Source organism: Polypterus senegalus, chromosome 7 (assembly GCF_016835505.1).
Source record: "Polypterus senegalus isolate Bchr_013 chromosome 7, ASM1683550v1, whole genome shotgun sequence".
Taxonomy (NCBI): Eukaryota; Metazoa; Chordata; class Cladistia; order Polypteriformes; family Polypteridae; genus Polypterus; species Polypterus senegalus.
In genome coordinates this window covers 45,263,975-45,285,698 of record NC_053160.1, presented here as the reverse complement: position 1 = coordinate 45,285,698, position 21,724 = coordinate 45,263,975, and the positions used below count along the sequence as shown (strand labels likewise).

The 21,724-nt window shown below is 36.3% G+C and overlaps 2 protein-coding genes across 2 annotated transcripts in view; both read right to left on the bottom strand.

Annotated features, from left to right (window-relative positions):
• The window catches only part of LOC120532514 (deoxycytidine kinase-like), a 50,285-nt gene extending 48,463 nt beyond the window's left edge, over nucleotides 1-1,822 (bottom strand). The window contains exon 1 of the mRNA XM_039758566.1: nucleotides 1,537-1,822. Coding sequence (XP_039614500.1) covers nucleotides 1,537-1,627 — 91 coding nt within the window. The 5' untranslated portion in view covers nucleotides 1,628-1,822. The remainder of the gene's footprint in view (nucleotides 1-1,536) is intronic.
• An 841-nt stretch (nucleotides 1,823-2,663) lies between these two features.
• Nucleotides 2,664-21,724, bottom strand: part of mob1ba (MOB kinase activator 1Ba) — a 45,977-nt gene continuing 26,916 nt past the window's right edge. The window contains exons 3-6 of the mRNA XM_039758565.1: nucleotides 13,698-13,791; nucleotides 10,053-10,186; nucleotides 6,805-6,968; nucleotides 2,664-5,283 (exon numbers count right to left, since the gene is read on the bottom strand). Coding sequence (XP_039614499.1) covers nucleotides 5,206-5,283; nucleotides 6,805-6,968; nucleotides 10,053-10,186; nucleotides 13,698-13,791 — 470 coding nt within the window. The 3' untranslated portion in view covers nucleotides 2,664-5,205. The remainder of the gene's footprint in view (nucleotides 5,284-6,804; nucleotides 6,969-10,052; nucleotides 10,187-13,697; nucleotides 13,792-21,724) is intronic.

The following is a 21,724-nucleotide window of genomic DNA, read 5'->3' as shown; positions in this document are numbered from 1 at the left end:
ATTACAAGATTTCTAATAAATCAGTTCCTACAAAAATTCCGATTACAATCTTTCAATGGAACTTCTATGTTAAGATATCTTACCTACTGACCATTAACACAAATATTACCAGTCAGAAGTTTAAATGTTTTTGATAGAAAATTGATCCTTTTTATTAAATTAAGGAACCATTAAATTGATTTAGAAATATAGCAACACGTTACATATAACTTGAATTGGTTGATTTTAATATATTATTCACATGCAGTATGACTCCAATACCCTGTTTGCAGTAGCCATTATGTCAATGTCCTAATGGTTAATTCCCTTAACTTATCCTTAATCATGTATAAATGCCATTTGGTTATTAGAGAAACCTCTGCAATTGCATTAGCCTCACTTAAACGTACTTTTACTCTGTTCATCTGAATTAAAACGTACTGGCATTCCTAAAGATTCTGGGTTAAAAATAAACAAAAATTAAACATGTCAGTCTATTGTTTTATTTTTGTAGAATGAAGGTTATTCCGTGTGACAGAATGACAAGAAACTGAAGAAATTATACAAAGTTGTCTATTGCTATATTCAAAGATAATGGCAAACTTGATCTAACCAGAACAGAAAAAAGAAGATTAAGACCCGGATCCACTGCGTAAGACGACAGGGACCTCACAGTGTGTAACCCGAGAAACAAACGCTTTAAAAGGTCCTCAGTTGAATTCTTGGTTTCCTCTACAACTGACATTTCCACAGAAACACAACCGTCCGTTAACGTTTGCACATACAGCTGGCAAGTATTACCAGATTTTTGTAAATCTCAAGGGAACTGGGATGTTCTTTTTCATTTATTCGTGACCAATACTTTAAGTACTACTAACTGTTACTTAGTTATTTATAACAAAAACTAGGTCACAAATAGCACACGAAGAAAACAAGCGATGAAAAACATTTTAATATTTCATCCTGAAATATTTCTATTTTGACGATAACTTATAAATAAAAACTTGCTCATCACAAGTTATAGAAAGGATTAAAGCACAGAGTTGCTTATCATAAAAGGGATATAACATACCGTGATGGTGTGACACCCGCCGCTGCCAGGATTGGCTCCGGCCCCGGTTCCACACGATACCAAATAAGCGGGCCTGACATGGTACACAACACTCACAAAACCGCATAACCCACTTCACGGGGGGTTGACAGAAAGTTTAAAACGTACTTTACCAACTCAATCGAATTATGAGTGGCCCGATTTCAGCGAGTCTGCTGTAAGAAGCGGAAAAGCTCCGGTCCGGTAAAACAGGGCCCGCGTTTAATGGAGAAAGCAATTACTTTGGAAACTATTAATACAACGTGCCCCTTCTTTAATAAAACAATGAAAACGATTCAAATCATTGTAACACAAACCAACTCAAAATTGAAATCTACTTGATAAAGAAATATTTAAGCACACCACGTTTTTACATCACGCCTCGCTCATTTGTTCAGCTACTTAAACTGCCGGATGACAGGAGGAGGGCAGCATGCGCTCGCGGGCGGCAAGTTTCAGTTACTTACCGATGTTCCCTTCGATGGAAATTTTCTTAGCTCGTGTCTCGTAACTTTCGTTCAGAGAACAGCAGCGAGATCGTTTGGGTTGTGATGCCATCTTTTCTTGAGCGTATTAAGGGATTAGTCTTGTGCTCCACTTGCTAATATAATACCTCCAAACCGAACCCAAACCTTAAAATTATACTTTTTTTAAATAAAGTACCAATGAGTAGGCGCGCCGCATACAAGTGAGACAGCTGCAGACGTGACGCGCACGGAAAACTCCCGCTTTACCTCAGTGACTCAGTTTTCCTCTACTTTTACCACGTGCCCCTAATGTCACTGTACACTAGCTAATTCGATCACCACGAAATGTGCCAAGTAAAATTCGATACAAGCATAAAAGTTATGCCAAAAGATCCATCGCTCGTTTAATCTTATATAGTGCCTTCGATTGTGAACAATATTTATTTTTACAGAGGCAAATAGTAGTTGGACACTGACGGTTTGACGGCACCTTTGGACAATGGTAGAAACTGCAGCTTCACTGTTTCAGGAACCTGGGCTCGGTTCCGAACCTCGTCGAAATTTCCGGATTTTGCATATTCTCCTTTAGTAGCTTATATTGGAACTTTATTTAAACCGCTGAGCACGAGTTAGAGGTCTACAAATGTACATTGTCTCTGGGCACGACAGCCTGACCCAGTAATGGAAAATCGAGCTAAAAATGTTCAAATGATTACACTCAATTCTACTTTGTTGATTCGGATTGTTTGGAAATCAATCAAGAAAGGAATACAACAGGGTAGGGTAAACCTAATATAATCCCAGGCAGGTCCAGGAAAACTGCAAAAGTGGAAAATCTAGGCTTTCAAAAGAAAGATCACTAAAACACAGACAAACAAAACCTGATCTTGTTTAAATGTTCACAATATTGGAACAATAGAGCATCTGGTAATATGAAATTGCCTAAGGATTGCATCAGTAGTTGTTAACGTTCCACCCATGTGAACCATATTATATTAAAAACACATGTTAAGTGTGAAGAACAAATCATGGATAGGATATTCAACAATTTAAAAGAAAATGTATAAATATTAATAAAAATGCATTTTTAAAATAAGACAAGTATCAGGTAAGTTAATGGACATACCTTTTATTTTCTTTATAAACAGCATTCAGTATCATACCACAAGATTTTACATATTTTCATTGCAGTACATACATATTCCCATTGTAATTATTTACATCTTCCTTACTTCAGCGTTACACAACTCAGTAAATTAAAAGAAAAAAAAAAGTGTCAAAACTTTTTCTTAGAAAGGGATCACAATGTGACCACTTGCTTAAAGAACACAAAATTGGCACAGTTCACATACAGTACCACAGATCATATTGCATTTCATCAAGATAGGTAATGGGTTTAATGACTGGTAGTTAAAACTTGCCTCTATAAAGTTGAATCTTCACAAAACTACTTTGTGCCTATATACCATAATTTAGATTCACCATTTTATTTTTATAGTCAGGTTTTTTGTAAGGCAAGGCAAGTGTATGCTTTGGAATTCTGCTTAATTAAAATATTTACTTAATCACTTGCTCTGTTTAGTAACCAGAAAAAGGCCATGTATGAAGCTTTAAAAAGAAAAACAAACACTTTACTTTGTGCATAGAAAAAAAAAAAAAAAACTACATTGAAAACTGTAAAAACTATAAAACCAAACTAAAACTGGGGAATGATTAAAAAAAGTAAAATCAAATGAAAGATGTCAATAACCATTCATTTTTACATTCTCTGGTATTGTAATCATTATTTGAGCTCTAGCTCCTTGATACAAAAATAATTAAAAACAAGAAAAAACAATATTCTCAGATAATTGGTGTGTGTGTCTTTTACCGCTATAATGCGATTCTAAATTGTACACAGCTTGTTCAGCTTCCAGCCATAATTCAACAGAAGACATGTTTTATGGAGGGTTAGTGTACCAAGTAAATTTTGCAATCATACAAATGATTTTGAAAAATAATGCAGAAACCCACCAGTTACAAAACATTGGTATAACCGGTCTTAAACAAATTTGCAATAAATTGTGTTCAAGCTCTACACTAGTGAATTGCATAGTATGCAGGTAACATACACTTTTTGCTTCAGACTGGATTCCATCATCTTATAGAACTTTGGCTCAACTATTGCTCACAGTGAGTGACTAAATGCTATTACTTCTCTACTTCATTTTATGGGTATAAATAATGTGGCACAGACCAGCAAAAATAAACATAATGCACATATTAAGGAATTGTGTTAAATTTACTATGCAAATGTGTCTGCAGACACACAGGCAAAAATAAATATTGTGTGCATTCCCAGGCACTATTTGATTTACTATGCAATTTGGTCTGACACTTAAGCTTTTGAAATTAAATATGAGATGCTGGTATTTTTATTAATAAAGCTAATTAAATGTTAGGGTAGTGAGAACAGGATACAGTTTCAGTGTTCAATGTTTTGTTAAATTGTTAGGATATACTTTGGAGTTTGAAAAGACCCTAAGTAACAGGTGCTATATTAAGCATTAATAAAGCAAAAAGGAAAATGTGTTAAGCATTCCAATTACTGTATTTAATCAGTACAGGAATACAATCCCATTTCTGAAGATCATACCAACTTATTACTCACTTAACCTTGTCATTCTAAATTTATTCTGCAGCAGAAGTACTTTTGATTACACAAAAAAACACAATATAAAGAGAACTTATAGAGTAGTGGTTAATATTAAGAGATGTTTAAATCTTGCAGGGGAATCAATTATTAAGCATCATTTGTACATTTTACAAAGATTACATCACAAATTGTGTACTGTTGCATACTCTTTAGGGCATTACATATGGGGGGGAAAAAAAGATTACTGCATGCAGTGCCTAAATACAATTCAGAGGGGACAGTTTCAATTATTTGTATCCATAGTGAATCAAAACTCCTACAGAAATAAACTGGCATTCACATTTTCCAGTTAAATATCTTTATTAGATCATATAAAGATGTATGAGTGCACAAAGGTTTATTTTAAAATACTTTGTTTTCAAGATAAAATGGCATCAGTTTTAAACAATTATTTCCTAAAATATCAGCTTTCAATGTACAATCTACAACCCAAATTCAAGGCCACTATAAAAATTCTGAAGTGTGAAAAGTTTCCAAATCCCATTCTTCTATGTTGTGTAAACATTACAGGGGTCAACCGGGGAGTGAAGGGAGAGTAACAGCAACAAAATAAATAAATATAGAAATCAGGACAAGAGAACAAAAATGAAACAGTAATAATCAACCATCCAAACATTTTACCTAATTCAGAAACTGACTTAAGTGTATCTGTTTATAGCTCTTAGTATGACCGCTCCACCTGTAAAACGTGGCAGGCACTTGAACAACAGGGCAGAGTTGTATTTTAAATAAAATGTTATTGATGTCAATGTGTCAGTAGCCAATCCTACAATTAAGTTCAAATTAGTTATGGTGACACTTCAGGTCATCCAGATAACCGTGCCCAACACTGCCATATTGAAATCAGGCTTCCTACGAAATAATCCACACAGAATACAGAATAAAGGTAGGCGGTCTATACAAAAACAGGAAACCACAGCATAAGATGTTGGTGCCAAAAAAAAATAATGAAAATAAAAATCAAGATTTCTCATTTATCTATCCTTGGTTGTCAGCTTTTCAATCAATTCTTGTAGTGGAGCAAGTTCTCTTCTGTCTATTAGGTTAAATTCCTACAAGGAAGAAAAAGAAAATGATATGAAATGAACTGACAAACTAAAATATGTTTCTAACTGCCTAAAAAATAAAAAAACATTTGGTATGCCAAAGTACTGCTTCTGTAGGCTTGTATGCCATTTTAGTATAATGCAGTTCTTCATTTAAAATAAAGATATATTTATAATTCACATTGGCAAAACTTTAACAGAAACAGATAAAACAGTGGTATCATAGTGAAATTCCAATCCCAATTACAACTTAGAGAAAGCAGCACACCTGAAGAAAACTTGGTACTGTACCCATATTTTATGCCACGCAGCTACCCTTCTATGCTGGCACCAGTCTTGTTACTGTTGAAGCGAGACCTCAAAACTACTGCAAAGAGAATGGTGTCTCAGGGTATTGCATTCTTTCAGTAGATGTGCTTTATATAGTTTTCAGTGTACTGTAATATTGATTCAGAATTTCCATAATACTTCATATAATTTAAAACAAGAAAAGAAAGCTTTTTTGATTAATGATTTTCTTACTATTTCCATTCCATATACAGTGAATGTTTAATAAATTCAAAATATAGGTTTTCGTTAAAGAATGATTTTGAACATCACCTTTTGAAACAAACATTTCTAAAGAATGCTTTCAGCACCTTGTTGAATCAATGCCACGTAGAATTAAGGCAGTTCTGAAGGCGAAAGGGGGTCAAACACCGTATTAGTATGGTGTTCCTAATAATCCTTTAGGTGAGTGTGTGTGTATATATATATATATATATATATATATATATATATATATATATATATATATATATATATAATAGGTAGGCAATTTTACATAGTGACTAGGCACTTGATTTTACATTACAAAATTTCTAGTTTAATCCCCACATCTAACCAATTATGCCACTTAGCAAATCATTGAAACAACCTCTACTGCAGCATTAACAACTGGCATCCAGTTTTGCCGAGTGAAAAAAGTTGTGTGAGGCAGAAGGCACTTCCATTTTCTCTCATATCCTACAGAAATGGATATTATGTCTGGCAGTTCTAAACAGGTTCACACAGACAGAAAAATTAAATTACCTGAACAAAAGGGCATGTGACGACATATATGGGAGTAAACTACAGAAGCAGTCTCTGTTCATTTCATTGCTTTGATATTATTGTCAAAAACATTTACAAAAAAAAAAAAAATCTCAAAACAGGTTATATGCATTTTAGAGTGTACTGCAGATGTTAGGGCCACTTGACAACACCACAAACTAATCAGAGGCCAGGGCTAACCAGATTTGTTTTTGTGAGCCAAAATTCACATGAAATTATATGTAACAAACATATGAAAGTTTTGAAACAGAAGTGTATCATTTGATGATTTAAGGGTCATATATCAAAGAGTAAAAAGTTAATAGAACATTCTCTTTGCACATTTTCCTCTAGTTCATTCAAACACAATCCCATTCCTGATAACTTAAAACACCAGAATGGTTAGGAAAATACAAAGTTATAGCTAAAATAAGAAATATTGTGTTTTCTTGGTACCTGAACAAAGAAGATAAAGTGCTTGAATGAAGTATTTAGATGAGCTTCTTCCTGCAACTGTATTACTGCATCAAAATGTTGGTGATAAATGTGAGCATACACTCGAAATAGTCGTTTTAATATAGTCTTTGCCACAGACATAAAGTTTTTTGGGAAAGGCACTCCTGCAAAACATGATAAAAAATGTGAAAAATATTTATAGCCTAACACTGAACAGTTCAAATGCTACCTTCAATTTACAGCATAAAAGCTATATTACATCAAATATAAGGAAAAAATACTGAAGCATGCACACATTTAACATAAGAACAGTGATGCTAATAGAGCATTGTACAGTAACACTTTAACCAGTGGAATATGAAGTACTTAATTTAGGGATCTAACTTTAAAAACACTAAAATAATGCTAACTGAAATCATCATCATTTAAGCTATAACTATTTCAGGAAGCATGAAAACTACTACAGTATTCTGATATACAATGATCAGTTTAGAGTCTTTACCAATTATATACAACAGATTAATGACACTGCAAACATGAAATGAAAATTTGTTTGGCAGGGTAGGGAGTGTCTAATCAATTCAAGTAAGATATAGTATTGTATGTGTAACAGTTACATTGTAATTTAACACACAAACATACACACATGCATATTATTATGAGTTTTATGAGGACATATTGGATTCACTCCAGATCTAAAAGAGATACATATGGGATAAACTAACATTTCTGTTAACAGTTCATGTAAGAAAAGACGAAATCTCTCTCTCTCTCTCTCAATGGTGTTAGCTTTTATACAATATCAGTAGTACTGAGAAAGTCGGTACCGGACATACCGTCGGTACAGCAAGTAGTCAATGTACTTCAGAAAGCACAATAATATGCAAGGAAATAGTAAAAACTACATATGAAAATGAGTCACAGTGTTGATGATAAAGAACCATATCAACAAGTGTCAAAAAGAAAAACAGTAGAAGTCATGTCTGGAAATGCTTTGAGTTCAAAGAGGAGAATTTCAATGAGTAACAGCAGTACTCATTATAAAGGGGGTTAAGCAGCAAAATAGACACAGGCTCTTGTTATTGCCACTCTTAACCCATTCTGGAAAGAAGTCAGAAGCAGATGTGTGTATGCTTTGACAGTGATATGATGTTACTGATGAAGTAGCAAATTGCTTAATTTGTACAGGCTCGCATGGGGGAGTAAAAAGACAAGATTAATTGCTTTGTAATACCATGTCCTGCACAGCCCTGATAAATGAACAAAGACTACATATTCTTCCTTTGATTGAAATGTGCACATCCATCCATTTTCTAACTTGCATATGCAATACTTTACATGGTAGTGGTTTGGGTATTCCACAATTACGCATATAGGAGTGTGGGGAGGAAGAGGGCTGGCTGCACTAACAGTTGTAACAAGTACACAATGAGCCAAGATTAAAACAAAGTAGCTATATTACTTGTCTACATTAGCGGTGACATAAGCTGCTCCATTTGTTAATACCAAAATAAAATTTACATAGAGTTTCAATGCTTCAAAGCACAAGACACATCTCCTTATTAAAGCAACACATACCGTGTTAACGGAAACACAATCGACAAAACGCACAGTTAACAGGACAAGTGAAATACTTCATTGCTAAATACAAATCTACAAACATTGAATTTGTAACATTCATTTAGTTTTTGAAGTAAAAAATACCATTCATTAGTATAACCCCCTCAAGTGAAAGCACATCAGATATTAAATGTTATTTTGAAGAATGTACACTGTAATGCTGTCTCACAAATATAAATTTATTGAGTACAGTTAACTCTCAATTACATTTTCTAATTCTGAATTTGTATCCAAGCATAAGAAAACTTGGAAACAGGAAAACAAAGGTTGTTTAACAGAGTAGTTATGATATAACAGAATAAAATAAAATGACAAAGTTTGATTTTGCACATCAGGCTTTAAAGTTGGGGCAAATGTTAAATACATGAGGGACAGATCTGGGAAAAAATAAAGCACCATTGAGTTTGTGACATTTGAGATTTGAATCAATTGTTAAATATCACTCTTCAGTAACATTTTTGTTTAACCAGCTAATGATGTAAACATACATAATACAATAGAAGATGTTACAAATCTAACAGAGTGATTGATTCCCTGACAAAACAGACTTTAAAACAATGTAGTTACAAAAACAGCTTTAAAGAGTTTGCTTAAATATAAATGGAATTACCTTGGAATTCACTGATTCAACAGTATGGATATAATGTTTATTTTTCATTTTTTGAATGGATTTTAAGCAGTGTTTTTCAGTTACTGGAGAAAGCAGTGTTTTTCAGTTACTGGAGATAAATGTCAGAGAATAAGTTTACAATGTGTACATGCTAATATAATTCACGTAGTTCATAATACCATTCTTTATAAACCCTTTATAAATCCTCCAATATTATAAACCACCCATTTGTTGTTACAATGGGAGGAGCCCCATCTTTGCTGCACATTTGTCTTTTTCTTTAGGATTACAGTGGCTTTGTTTGGTTTTCATTTTTATATTTTCTAATGTTAAGGTTTTTTTTTTTTTATAATGTGCTTTTTTATTTATTGTTTGTTCGGTGTCCTTGAGTGCTTAGAAAGGCGCCTTTTATAAATAAAATGTATTCTTATTACATGAAAATTCAAGCCCTGCATTGTATTTTGATATGTAGGAATACCAGTGCTAGTTTACTCAAATAGTTGTGCAATTACTTGATGGATATACCAGTATTTTAAAATGGATACGGTTAGTACATTTTATATTCGATTACAGAAAAAGGCACAATATTGTTTGCTTCAATAATGGCGGTTCTTTAAAAGACACTGAATGGGATTTCTGCTTTTACCATGGCATCGAAAGGTATCAGCTATTAAAAAATTTCACTGGTATTGGGATCGAATACCAAAATTCTAGTATTGTGACAACTCAAAATACATGATTAACAAATCAAGAGTTGGCATGGTAGTGACGAACACATATTTCCTCTATGTCAAAAATATACAGTAGACCAGAATTTGGATACTATATGATGCCAATCTTTGTGTTGAGGATATAAAAAGGTGTCTTAATTGTTTGAAATGTAAATTTTCATGCATCATTTAATATCTATTCCATGCAGGCAGCTTAAGATAAACATAATTAATGCTACAGCCCAAGAGATAACTGGCCCAAGTACATTTCAAGACTCATTACCTTCCCACCATAGCCTTAATCATACCTATTTTAGAAGGAAAGAGGGTTTCATCATCTAGTTGGTCTTGTACCCAGGTCATCAGATAATCAATGTACTTTGGAGCTGAACATTTTATAGGCTTTTTAATATTAGTCCCATCAGCCCAGTGGTACTCATATCTGCGCGCAAAAAAAAAAAAAACAACATATTACACATTATGAAAAAACAGCTTTTGGCAACCTTGGAACACAAACAAAATTCATGTCAGATAGCAAAAAGAACAAAAAAATTTGGTAGATTAAATTCTAATTTCAACATTTTGCTCCAATATAAACATTTCTTTATTCTCTGGATAAACGTAGTAATACACTCAGAAAAAATGATGGGTAAGAACAAAGTGTAAATAACTTAGGTTTTTAAATGACAAAGCCACCTTTGCTCAGTAGCCAGCTGTGCCTTTTCTGCATCAACACCTTCAGATGTCTAAGTGGTGAGCTGTGACAGACAAAAGACTCCAGCACACAGCTTCTTGTACACAGGCAGAAGTAATGTTATCTATACATATAAAGGAGGAAAGTTGGGATAAGAGAGACTGTGTTTGTGGAGGGATGGAGAGTTAAGGCGGGTGAGGGAGTCACATGATCATCTCCCCTCCCATTCACTTCATTTCGCTCCGAACTGAGCTCCGCAGCTGACCTGGTCTTGCTGTTCTTTTTCCTTAGTGTTTAGTCCTCTCTCCTTTACTGATTTACAGTTTACTATACGCAGTACTTACTGAGTAGTATTACTTCCTTTAGTGTTTCTTAGTGTTTAGTAGACGCGGTGTTCCCAGGCAGTGTTGCAGTTTACTGTTACTTTCTACTTCGGTTTTGTACTCTAGTGTTTAGTAGACTTATACTTTATCTGATTTGCTGTTGTTTTTTACTGTTGTTCCCGGCGCTGTTGCCCTTTTTTACTTACTTTATCTCATTTAGTGTTTGGTAGACTTCTACTTTATCTCATTTACTGTTGCTCCCGGCGGTGTTGCCGTTTTCCCCCGTTTCTATTGTTTATGTAGCATGTTCACGAATTAGTCATTGAGAAAATGTATATATTTTGGCTCCAGGAGGACAAACCAAAAATGTTGTATATAAAGAAGCTCTATAAGTCGCATGTAGATACATAATTATTCTAACTACAGCGACTGCAGCGAAGCGCAAGTGGTCTGCTAGTCAGACATATACCTGTTCCACCAATTCTTTCAATATTCTGGAAATGACACTCATGATTTTTAGATTAGATTCAACTTTAATTGACATTGTATAGGTACAACGAAATGCAGTTTGGCATCTAACCAGAAAGTGCAAATAGAGTAAGGTGCAATAATGAAGCACACAAATGAGAAGATAGAGATACTTTAATAATCCCAAGGGGAAATTCACATAATCCAGCAGCAGTATACTGATACAAAAAAAAATTAAATTACATAGTAATAAAAATGCGTGTAAAAGCAGACAATAACACATATGTGTATGATATTTGAATTTACAGGTAGTGGTATATGCAAGGAAGAGTATATAGGTATGAATAATGATCAGTACTAACAGATGCATAAGAATAAATATAGATATGAAATATTTTATGTAGAGAATAAATATATGTAAAACAGGTGAAATCTGCATAGAGTACACTCAGAAGTTAGTTATATTTAGAAAGGTCAGCTATTGTGTGGTAAGGGTTGAGAGTTCAGAGTGGTGATGGTATTATGAAAGAAACTGTTCCTAAGCCTGCTAATGCAGGGCTGAAGGCACCTGTAGCACCTCACAGATAGGAGGAAGGTAAGCAGTCCATGGCTGGAGTGAGAAGCATCCTTGATGACACAGTGAGAACATCACAGGCAACGTGTATGCTGCAGGTCAGCAATAATTGGCAGCAGGATGCCAATGATGTGCTGGGCAGTTTTCAGCACCTGTTGCAGGGCCTTCCTGTCAGCTATGGAACAGTTGCCATACCACACTGTAATGCAGTTAGCCAATATGCTCTCAACAGTGCAGCGATAAAAGTTCAACAGAATCTGAGGAGACAGGTAGGCTTTTTTAGTCCTGACCAAAATGAGCATAAAGGTTGTTCAGCTCATCAGGAAAGGAGACATTGCTTGTTGTTGAGGTTGTATTCTGTGATGGTCTGAATGTATTGCCACGTACGTCTGGGGCCGGAGTTTTTCCATTTTTTTCCCGATTTTGAGTTTTTTCTTGTGCTTCATTTGAAGATCTTAGGTGGCACAGTGCTCTCACTATTTGAGATTTTTGTGCTCTGATAGGATGTTGTGTGCTGTACTTATGAATCTACATTGTGAGTGGAAAAAAAAACATACCAAAATGTTTTTCATCACATCTTCAACAATAGTCAGCCGATTTTGATAAAATTTGGAACATTGCATAAACTTGTGAGTAATTAATACAACTGTTGTTGGAAAACATATTACATACACTTTGTATTAAACATTAAGTAAATCAGCCGACTATTGTTGAAGATGTGATGAAAAACATTTTAGTGTGTTTTTTTTCCCACTCAGTGTATATTACACTTTATTCTGTTAATGGCAAGTCTTACAGACCTTCCCATGTTAACCTCTAACCCTTATTTTCCATTACAGTTAGTAAGAAATTTATAAAACTTACTCAATGAAAAGGAGAGGCGGAGGGAAAAAAATGTGTTTCTGTTTTCATTAATCTAGTAGAATTTCATTGATGTCACTTAAATAGTTAAAAGCTTTCTTGTTATGAATAAAATGTATAAATTGGTAAAAGGTCTACATAAATAAACTTTTACATTTTAGTTGTGGCTCACACATAAACAAAACATTTTATTCATCATCTTTAATAAAACCCCCGTGTGTGTCCAGGTGTGTCTTCTGGTGAAGTACGCATGCGCAGGGCCACACGGCACGTGTTCAGTCTCTTCCTGTGCACATAATTTTTTCACTCTGATTTTTGGGGCGTCTTTGAATTCAGGGCTCTGTAGGTTGATCATTTTCATTTCCATCAAACGATGTGGCATCCTTTCGTTCCTAACACATTACCCAGTCTATATCAGTATAGATATCCAGGAGGATTTCTTTTTCCCCATTGAGATCTGATGTGTTTTCAAAGTGTTCCTTTAAGTTTCCTCTACTGGCAGTATGAGGCGATTCCTTAACCCTACAGAAGTTGCACAGGTTGTCCAACTTCTCCAGGATGGCACATCCACACGTGCTGCAGCAAGAAGGTTTAATGTGTCTCCCAGCACAATCTCCAGAACATGGAGATTTCAGGAGACTGGCTGTTATTCTCGGAGAGCTGGACAGGGCCGTAGAAGGTCCTCAACCCATTAGCAGGACCGATACTTGCTCCTTTGTGCAAGGCGGAACAGGTACACTTTACAAGTGTGACTACATCAACTGTGCCCATGTTGACTGGCGAGGGTAAACATACAGACAAGAAAAAATACTTGTACAAATACATTAATTTGGAACTTTTACAAATTATGTGAATCATGACACAGAGAGAGTACACTTACAATGTTCACTGACTAGCAGTCAAAGATACCAGCAAGGCAGACAAGGTGTTAAACACAATACATACAATGGAAGCTGAAAAATAAAATACATATAACATGTTGTGAATTACAACACCCTACTATCAAGTAGATTTAAAATGTTAAAACACCTACTTTGGTCCAGCTGACATCACAGGGCAACTTTCTTCGGTGCAAAAGTCTGTGATAGTACCATAAAGCATGTTGATCTGATTAAAGAAATCCACAGCTGTAAATTAAAAAGGAAAGAATGTTTGGTTTTTTTTTTTTTTTTTTTAAAAAATCAATCTTTTTGGCTCCATCCATGTAAATAATCAAGACTCACAAATTAATACAAATGTTTACTGTTTTTACTTAAGGCACAATAAAATCTAAATAGATGCATTCCAGTAGCTTAATTTTTAGAATGCAGCTAACAGTCATCTCTTTTCTTTAGTGATCACATTTTTATCTAAGAAAAAAAGAAAAAAAAAAAACAAAATACATAAAGAAACAGGATGTGTACAATTAAATGATTAAAGGACACTAAATACACCCCCAGCACCCATTTTCCCCTCAATCAGTGAGGAATGTAACATATAAAACTGAGGAAAGTACTGAATGGAACCAGACTCTAAAATATACTTAGGTGTACTTAAGTACAGTACTTGGCTTGTGCTGAAACAATAAGCCCACTGTGTCTCTTGACAACTCAAACAATGTACAGTATCATTTCTCCTTTCAGATGACTTTTCAACCATATCTTCATTAGTCTAAAGTAAATTCATATATAAAAAGGCATACTAACAAATATAACATGCATATTTCCTTTTGGTTACATCAAATATGAATTGAATACATTTCAATATGCAGTAACTACATTACGCAGCATGTGTGTTTTGATACATGCTGCATATGTTTCCGAATGAACAACAAGGTCTTAAATCACTGCAAGCTTACGACCTGCACTTACTGAAAATTCCTCCTTCGTGGAAAGTAAATACAACCTCCAGTCCCCTGTTATACACTGTTATAATAGATAAGAATATCAGCAGAATCAATTTTCTGATAGCAAGGGTTTACTGTACATACACACACTAAATACAGTCCACAGGAAATGTATTAGACGCACCTTACTAGTACCGGATTGGACCTCCTTTTGTCTTCAGAACTGCTGTAATTCTTAATGGCATAGATGTAACAAGGAGATGGAAACAATTCTCGGGGATTATGGTCCATATTGACATGACCGAATCATGCGGTTTTTAAAGATTTGGCAGCTACACATCCATGATGCCAATCTCCCAGTCTACAATCAATTTATTGATAAACAATTGTTAAATCCTCCATCAAGGAAAAGAAGGTGGCCAATAAGAAATCGCTATGAATGCACATTGACGTCAATCACCAACAGTACAGGACACTCAGGTCAGCAGTGAAGTGGGTGGTGGCCATTAAGAAGGCCAAGTAGACCTGTATGAATAGCTGAATGAACCTGAGGTACCAAATAAGATCTATCACAGCCAGCTCACAATACTGTTTGACTCAAGATAGCAGCCACATCAATGACATGAAAGAAAAAGACCCTCAAATCCAGCAAGACCCAATGGCCATCCTCCAACACTAAATGAATATATCTCCAAGATCTGCAATTAAAAATTCCCACACCCTGTAATAACAAATGTAGAACCTGTTCCATGTACAGTTCCACTAATCACTGTCCCGAAGACCAAAGTAGCTTTTCAAAAAAAATTAAATAATTACAAAGCAGCAGGAACCAGCTGAGGTCTGGAAGATGCTTGGACAATGCAGTGCCAAACTCTTTGCGACACTATTGAACTGAAGACAACATGGTGTCCTAAAGCTGGTCGACCAGTATCAATCTGGAAATACAAGGGTGGCATTAGTGAATGCTCAAACTACCACCCCGTCCATCTGCTATGCCATACATTGGGTGCTATTTAAGTATGTCCTTAGAAAGTCGTCTTTGCACCACCTTCAAACTTATTTGGCAGGTTCTTCAATCCCACTGCATTCCTAAGGGCCAGTTTATAATTCACACTCAGAAAGTGTATATGCACACATCATGGCTGCCACGCGTTCATTTGATGCGTCTTCCAAGTATGTCCTCAGAAATTAAGACAATGTATGCAGCACCAGAAAGGGAAAAAAAAAAAAAATTGGAAGGCGAAGTGTGTTCAAGTTGGAACGCTACATCAGAGTCGCGGTTTACTATCAACATGCAACAACAAGCTGCTTTGCAGATCCTACAGGATCAACATGCATGCTTCAATGTTTAATGAATGGTTTGATGGGGCTATGCAAATTATCAAACTTAAATGCTGACATACAAATGTATTCATGTTGCTTTTCTTCATCTATTTCTCAAATAGACAATACAAAAGTCACATATTCCTCATTATGATGCAATACATTTTAAAAGGTCTCACATACCACCTTCTGACCCACCTTTTTTTTTTTTTGCACCTTCGCAACAGCTTCAGAACTCCACAGAGAAAAAAATTAGGGACACAGTGACGAAAAAAAAGGCAGATTTTATGATTAAAGTGGAAAAATCGACTTTAATCTCTTATTTTGTCATTAAAGTAGAACGTCATAAAGGTCATCTTAAAATTGATCCACTTGGAAATGCACTGACAACAGCTGCAGGAAGTGACTGCCACAAAACACATTAAATGTATGATATTCCAGCTCTCAGCACATTTAGAATCCTTAGATTTACCCTTAATACCACTTTCATGATGAAATATATTAAAGTATGTATGTTACATTTAACATATAAATCGTTAACTTTATTTAAATAATTAATACTATTAATAATTACACGTGGGGGCGGCATGGTGGCGGAGCAGTAGTGCTGCTGCCTCGCAGTAAGGAGTCGCGTCCCTGGTGTTCCCTGCCTGGAATTTGCAGGTTTCCACAGTGTTCTCCGGTTTCCTTTCAAAGACATACATGTTTGGGGATTTGGATTATTATTTATTATTTCCATGACAATGTTACAGTTGTCATATGATGTCCCTGTTGGTGCCTTGCCACCATTCACTACTTGAGTTGAGGTGCATTAAGGATCAGCCATCTCCCCTTTACGATTTACCCTCGGCATGGCCATGAAGGCTATCCAAATACCACATCCCTGTACACTATTGTACACTGATGACATCCTGCTTATGAAGGAAACATGTCAAGACCTCGAACTCAACACACAACAAAGGAAGACAGGACTGGAAGAGAATGGACTTCAACTAAATATCAACAAAAAAAGAATACATGGAATGTGGAAAGATGATAAATGACAGCATACGCATTGATGGGCAAGAGGTTAAGCAGCCAATTTAAAAATCTGGGCTCGCATGTCCACTGTAATGTTGACATCTTCCCAGACGCATAATTACAAGTCAACTCAGTATGGCTTGAATGACTCCAAGTAACTGGAGTCCACTGCAACCACAAGGCAAGGATTTACAAGAAAGTCATCAGACCGGTTGTATATACTGTATGGAGTGTTGACCAGCAACCGTGAAACAAAACACTCCACATTACAGAAATGCAGATGCTCTGCTGGACACTTGGCCTGGTCTGGATCAACCATGTGATGAATGAAGACATACCAAGGATCATTAGAATAGTGAGAATTACCAAGATGATATGAAAAAACATTCTTTCAGCGGTATGGGCAGATGGTCCAAACAGTGTTGCCTTAGTCCGAATGGCAAATGACCACAAGTATGTCCAAAGAAACACTGGCTTGAACCAAAACAAATAATGTGAAAAGTAAACACACACTAAACTGGAGCATGTGAAGAGTGACATGCCAAAGAGAAGACCTTGTGCAATCATGGGATAGATGCACAGACCTTTTATATATAAATTATATACACACACAAATAAACTGTTTCAGGGATATAATTTAAAATCCTGCAAGAAGTCAACATCAAGTTTAAAATATATATATATATTAAAAGCTCTTTGCTTAACAAAAGTATATATTTAATCTATACTAATAAAAGGCAAAGCCCTCACTCACTCACTCACTCACTGACGCATCACTAATTCTCCAACTTCCCGTGTAGGTAGAAGGCTGAAATTTGGCAGGCTCATTCCTTACAGCTTACTTACAAAAGTTGGGCGGGTTTTATTTTGAAATTCTACGCGTAATGGTCATAACTAGAAGCTATTTTTCTCCATTTACTGTAATGGAGTTGAGATCAAAAGTCGTGAGGGGCGGAGTTTCGTGACATCATCACGCCTCCCACGTAATCACGCAGTACGTAGAAAACCAGGAAGAGCTCCAAAAACCGCTGAAGAAAACATACATTATATAATTAAGAAGGCAGCGAAACAATTAGAAGCGAGCGAGTGACATATAAAACCATATTCAGCGGCTCACGTGAACTGACGCAGCGCACAGACAAAAAGCAACAGTTCCAAAGAGTGCTGAACAAAAACTGAATTACACTGCTACGCTCAAATAGACAAACCACACGCGCCGGCGCTAATAGTAGAGGCTTCGCCTTTAGCGCCGGCTTCCGAGGTTCGATTCCCGAGAGAGGATGCACTGAGTATGTACGTGCACTTCCCGATACATTTTAGCCTCGCATCCCCTTGGTTTGAGACGTATGAAAAAATATGCGGTTAACGCAGAAAGACAGATCACCAATTGAAGCTTTATGAATAATGGATACTTTATTCGCAATCAATGATTGTTTTGGTAAAGCCATACTCAGTGTATTCATTAGATGAACGGTAAAAAGTAAGCGAGGGAGGATGACTTATTGAGGCACGCGGGCTCGATGTACTGTAGTGCGTGTCAACTCGACCTGAATTGCGCTATCACATTTGAAAAAAATATATCTTTTCAACTTCTATTTAGTCCATATGTGTCAAACTCAAGGTCCGCAGGCCACATCCGGCCCGGCGTAATTATATCTGGCCCGCGAGATCATTTTATATATTATTGTTATTAATGGCCCGGGGATATGAAGCGCTGGTAACACAATAAACTACAGATCCCATAATGCAGCGCTTCAGCTGCCTTGCCGAACACTTACCGCGTTAATCAAGTCTAGCTTATGATGCTGCAAGTTATTGAAGCTAGCCCACACGATGCCAAGAGAAAAGGTGATTCTGAACATAGAGCCTTTAAAAACCGATGGGAGGCTGAGTATATGTTTACTGACATTGCCGGTAAACCCGTGTGTCTCATTTGTGGAGCTAATGTGGCTGTAATTACAGAATTTAATCTAAGACGGCACTATGAGACAAAACATCAAGATAACCTGAAAGACCTGAATGCAATGCACAAGATACAGAAAGCAGAAGAGTTAAAGAAGAATCTGACACTTCAGCAGACATTTTTACCGTGCAAAATCACAAAGTGATTTCAAGTGAAGCTACTTTTATGGGAGACACAAATGCACCAGTGCAACTTGCCCCACTTTCCCTGTTGCCAAGTAATGTTGAACCAAATCGGCACAACGGTGTTCCCAAATACGCACTTTGCTGATAAACTGAGCGCACTGCGCACTGAGTTCGCACGGCGCTTTGGTGACTTTGAAGAACAAAAAGAATTTTCAGTTGTTTCAACCCATTTGCTGTCGATGTGGAAACTGCACCTGTGCAGATTCAGATGGAGGTGATTGAGCTGCAGTGTAATGGCACACTGAAGGCAAAGTACGATACTGCACAGCCCGCACAGTTTATTCACTCCATTCCCGCAGAAATGCTCCAGCTCTGTCTACATGTGGCTCGAACCTTGTGCATGTTTGGTAGCACATATCTGTGTGAGAAGCTCTTCTCAGTCATGAAGACTAACAAAACAGCACAAGGAGTCGCCTCACTGATGAGCACCTGCAGTCCATCCTGAGAATCTCCACAACACAGAACCTCACACCAAACAAACAAACTTCTTGCCAAAAAAAGATGCCAGGTGTCCAGCTCTGCTAAAATGACATATGAGCAAAGACAACTGAATGATTTGATTTGTTATTGCTGAAAAGAACAAATTTTATTTATATTTCCAGGTTTTGTTATGCACCATGTTCATATTTGAATTTGTATAATTTTGACAGGATATATTTTTATGGAGAGCAAAATATTATAACTTATTTAAGATTTGAGTTGATTTATTCCGGAATAATATTCTGTCAACTAAATAAAAATTCCTTCTATTTAAAATTTAAATAGAACTTGAACATATACGATAGTTGTGTGTGTGTATATATATATATATATATATGTGTATGCGAAACGCGGGTATTTTGATATATATATATATATATATATATATATATATATATATATATATATATATATATATATATATATATATATATATATACACACACTGCTCAAAAGAATTAAAGGAACATTTTTAAACCAGAGTATAGCATAAAGTCAATGAAACTTATGGGATATTAATCTGGTCAATTAAGTAGCAGAGGGGGATGTTAATCAGTTTCAGCTGCTGTGGTGTTAATGAAATTAACAACAGATGCACTAGAGCGGCAACAATGAGATGACCCCAAAACAGGAATGGTTTAACAGGTGGAGGCCACTGACATTTTTCCCTCCTCATCTTTTCTGACTGTTTCTTCACTAGTTTTGCATTTGGCTACAGTCAGTGTCACTACTGGTAGCATGAGGCGATACCTGGACCCTACAGAGGTTGCACAGGTAGTCCAACTTCTCCAGGATGGCACATCAATATGTGTCATTGCCAGAAGGTTTGCTGTGTCTCCTGCACAGTCTCAAGGGCATGGAGGAGATTCAGGAGACAAGCAGTTACTCTAGGAGAGCTGGAGAGGGCCATAGAAGGTCCATAACCCATCAGCAGGACCAGTATCTGCTCCTTTGGGCAAGGAGGAACAGGATGAGCACTGCCAGAGCCCTACAAAATGACCTCCAGCAGGCCACTGGTGTGAATGTCTCTGACCAAACAACCAGAAAGACTTCATGAGGGTGACCCAAGGGCCCCATGTCCTCTAATGGGCCCTGAGCTCACTGCCCAGCAGCATGCAGCTCGATTGGCATTCGCCATAGAATACCAGAATTGGCAGATGCACCACTGGTGCCCTGTGCTTTTTACAGATGAGAGCAGGTTCACCCTGAGCACGTGACAAGTGAAAGGGTCTGGAAAGCCATGGAGAACATTATGCTGCCTGTAACATCATTCAGCATGAGCAGTTTGGTGGTGGGTTAATGATTGTCTGGGGAGGCATATCCATGGAGGGTCACACAGACCGCTACAGGCTTGACAAAGGCACCTTGGCTGCCATTAGGTATCAGGATGAAATCCTTGGACCCATTGTCAGACCCTATGCTGGTACAGTGGCTCCTGGTGCACAACAATTCCTGGCCTCATGTGGTGAGAGTATGCAGGCAGTTCCTGGAGGATGAAGGAATTGATACCATTGACTGGCCACCACACTTTCCTGACCTAAATCCAATAGAACACCTCTGGGACATTATGTTTTGGTCCATCCAATGCCACCAGGTTGCACCTCAGACTGTCCAGGAGCTCAGTGATGCCCTGGTCCAGATCTGGGAGGAGATCCCCACAACACCATCTGTCATCTCATTAGAAGCATGCACCGATGTTGTCAGGCATGTATACAAGAACACAGGGGCCATACAAAGTGCTGCGTACAATTTTGAGTTGCTGCAATTAAATTTTGGCAAAATGGACTAGCCTGCCACATAATTTTTCACTCTGATTTTTGGGCGTCTTTGAATTCAGGGCTCTGTAGGTTGATCATTTTCATTTCCATCAAACGATGTGGCATCCTTTCGCTCCTAACACATTACCCAGTCTATATCAGTATAGATATCCAGGAGGATTTCTTTTTCCCATTGAGATCTGATGTGTTTTCAAAGTGTTCCTTTAATTTTTTGAGCAGTATATATATATATATATATATATATATATATATATATATATATACATATATATATATATATACATACATATATACATATATATATATATATATATACATACATATATATATACATATATATATATATATATATATATATATATACATATATATATATATATATATATATACATACATATATATATATATATACATATATACATACATATATATATATATACATATATACATACATATATATATATATACATATATACATACATATAT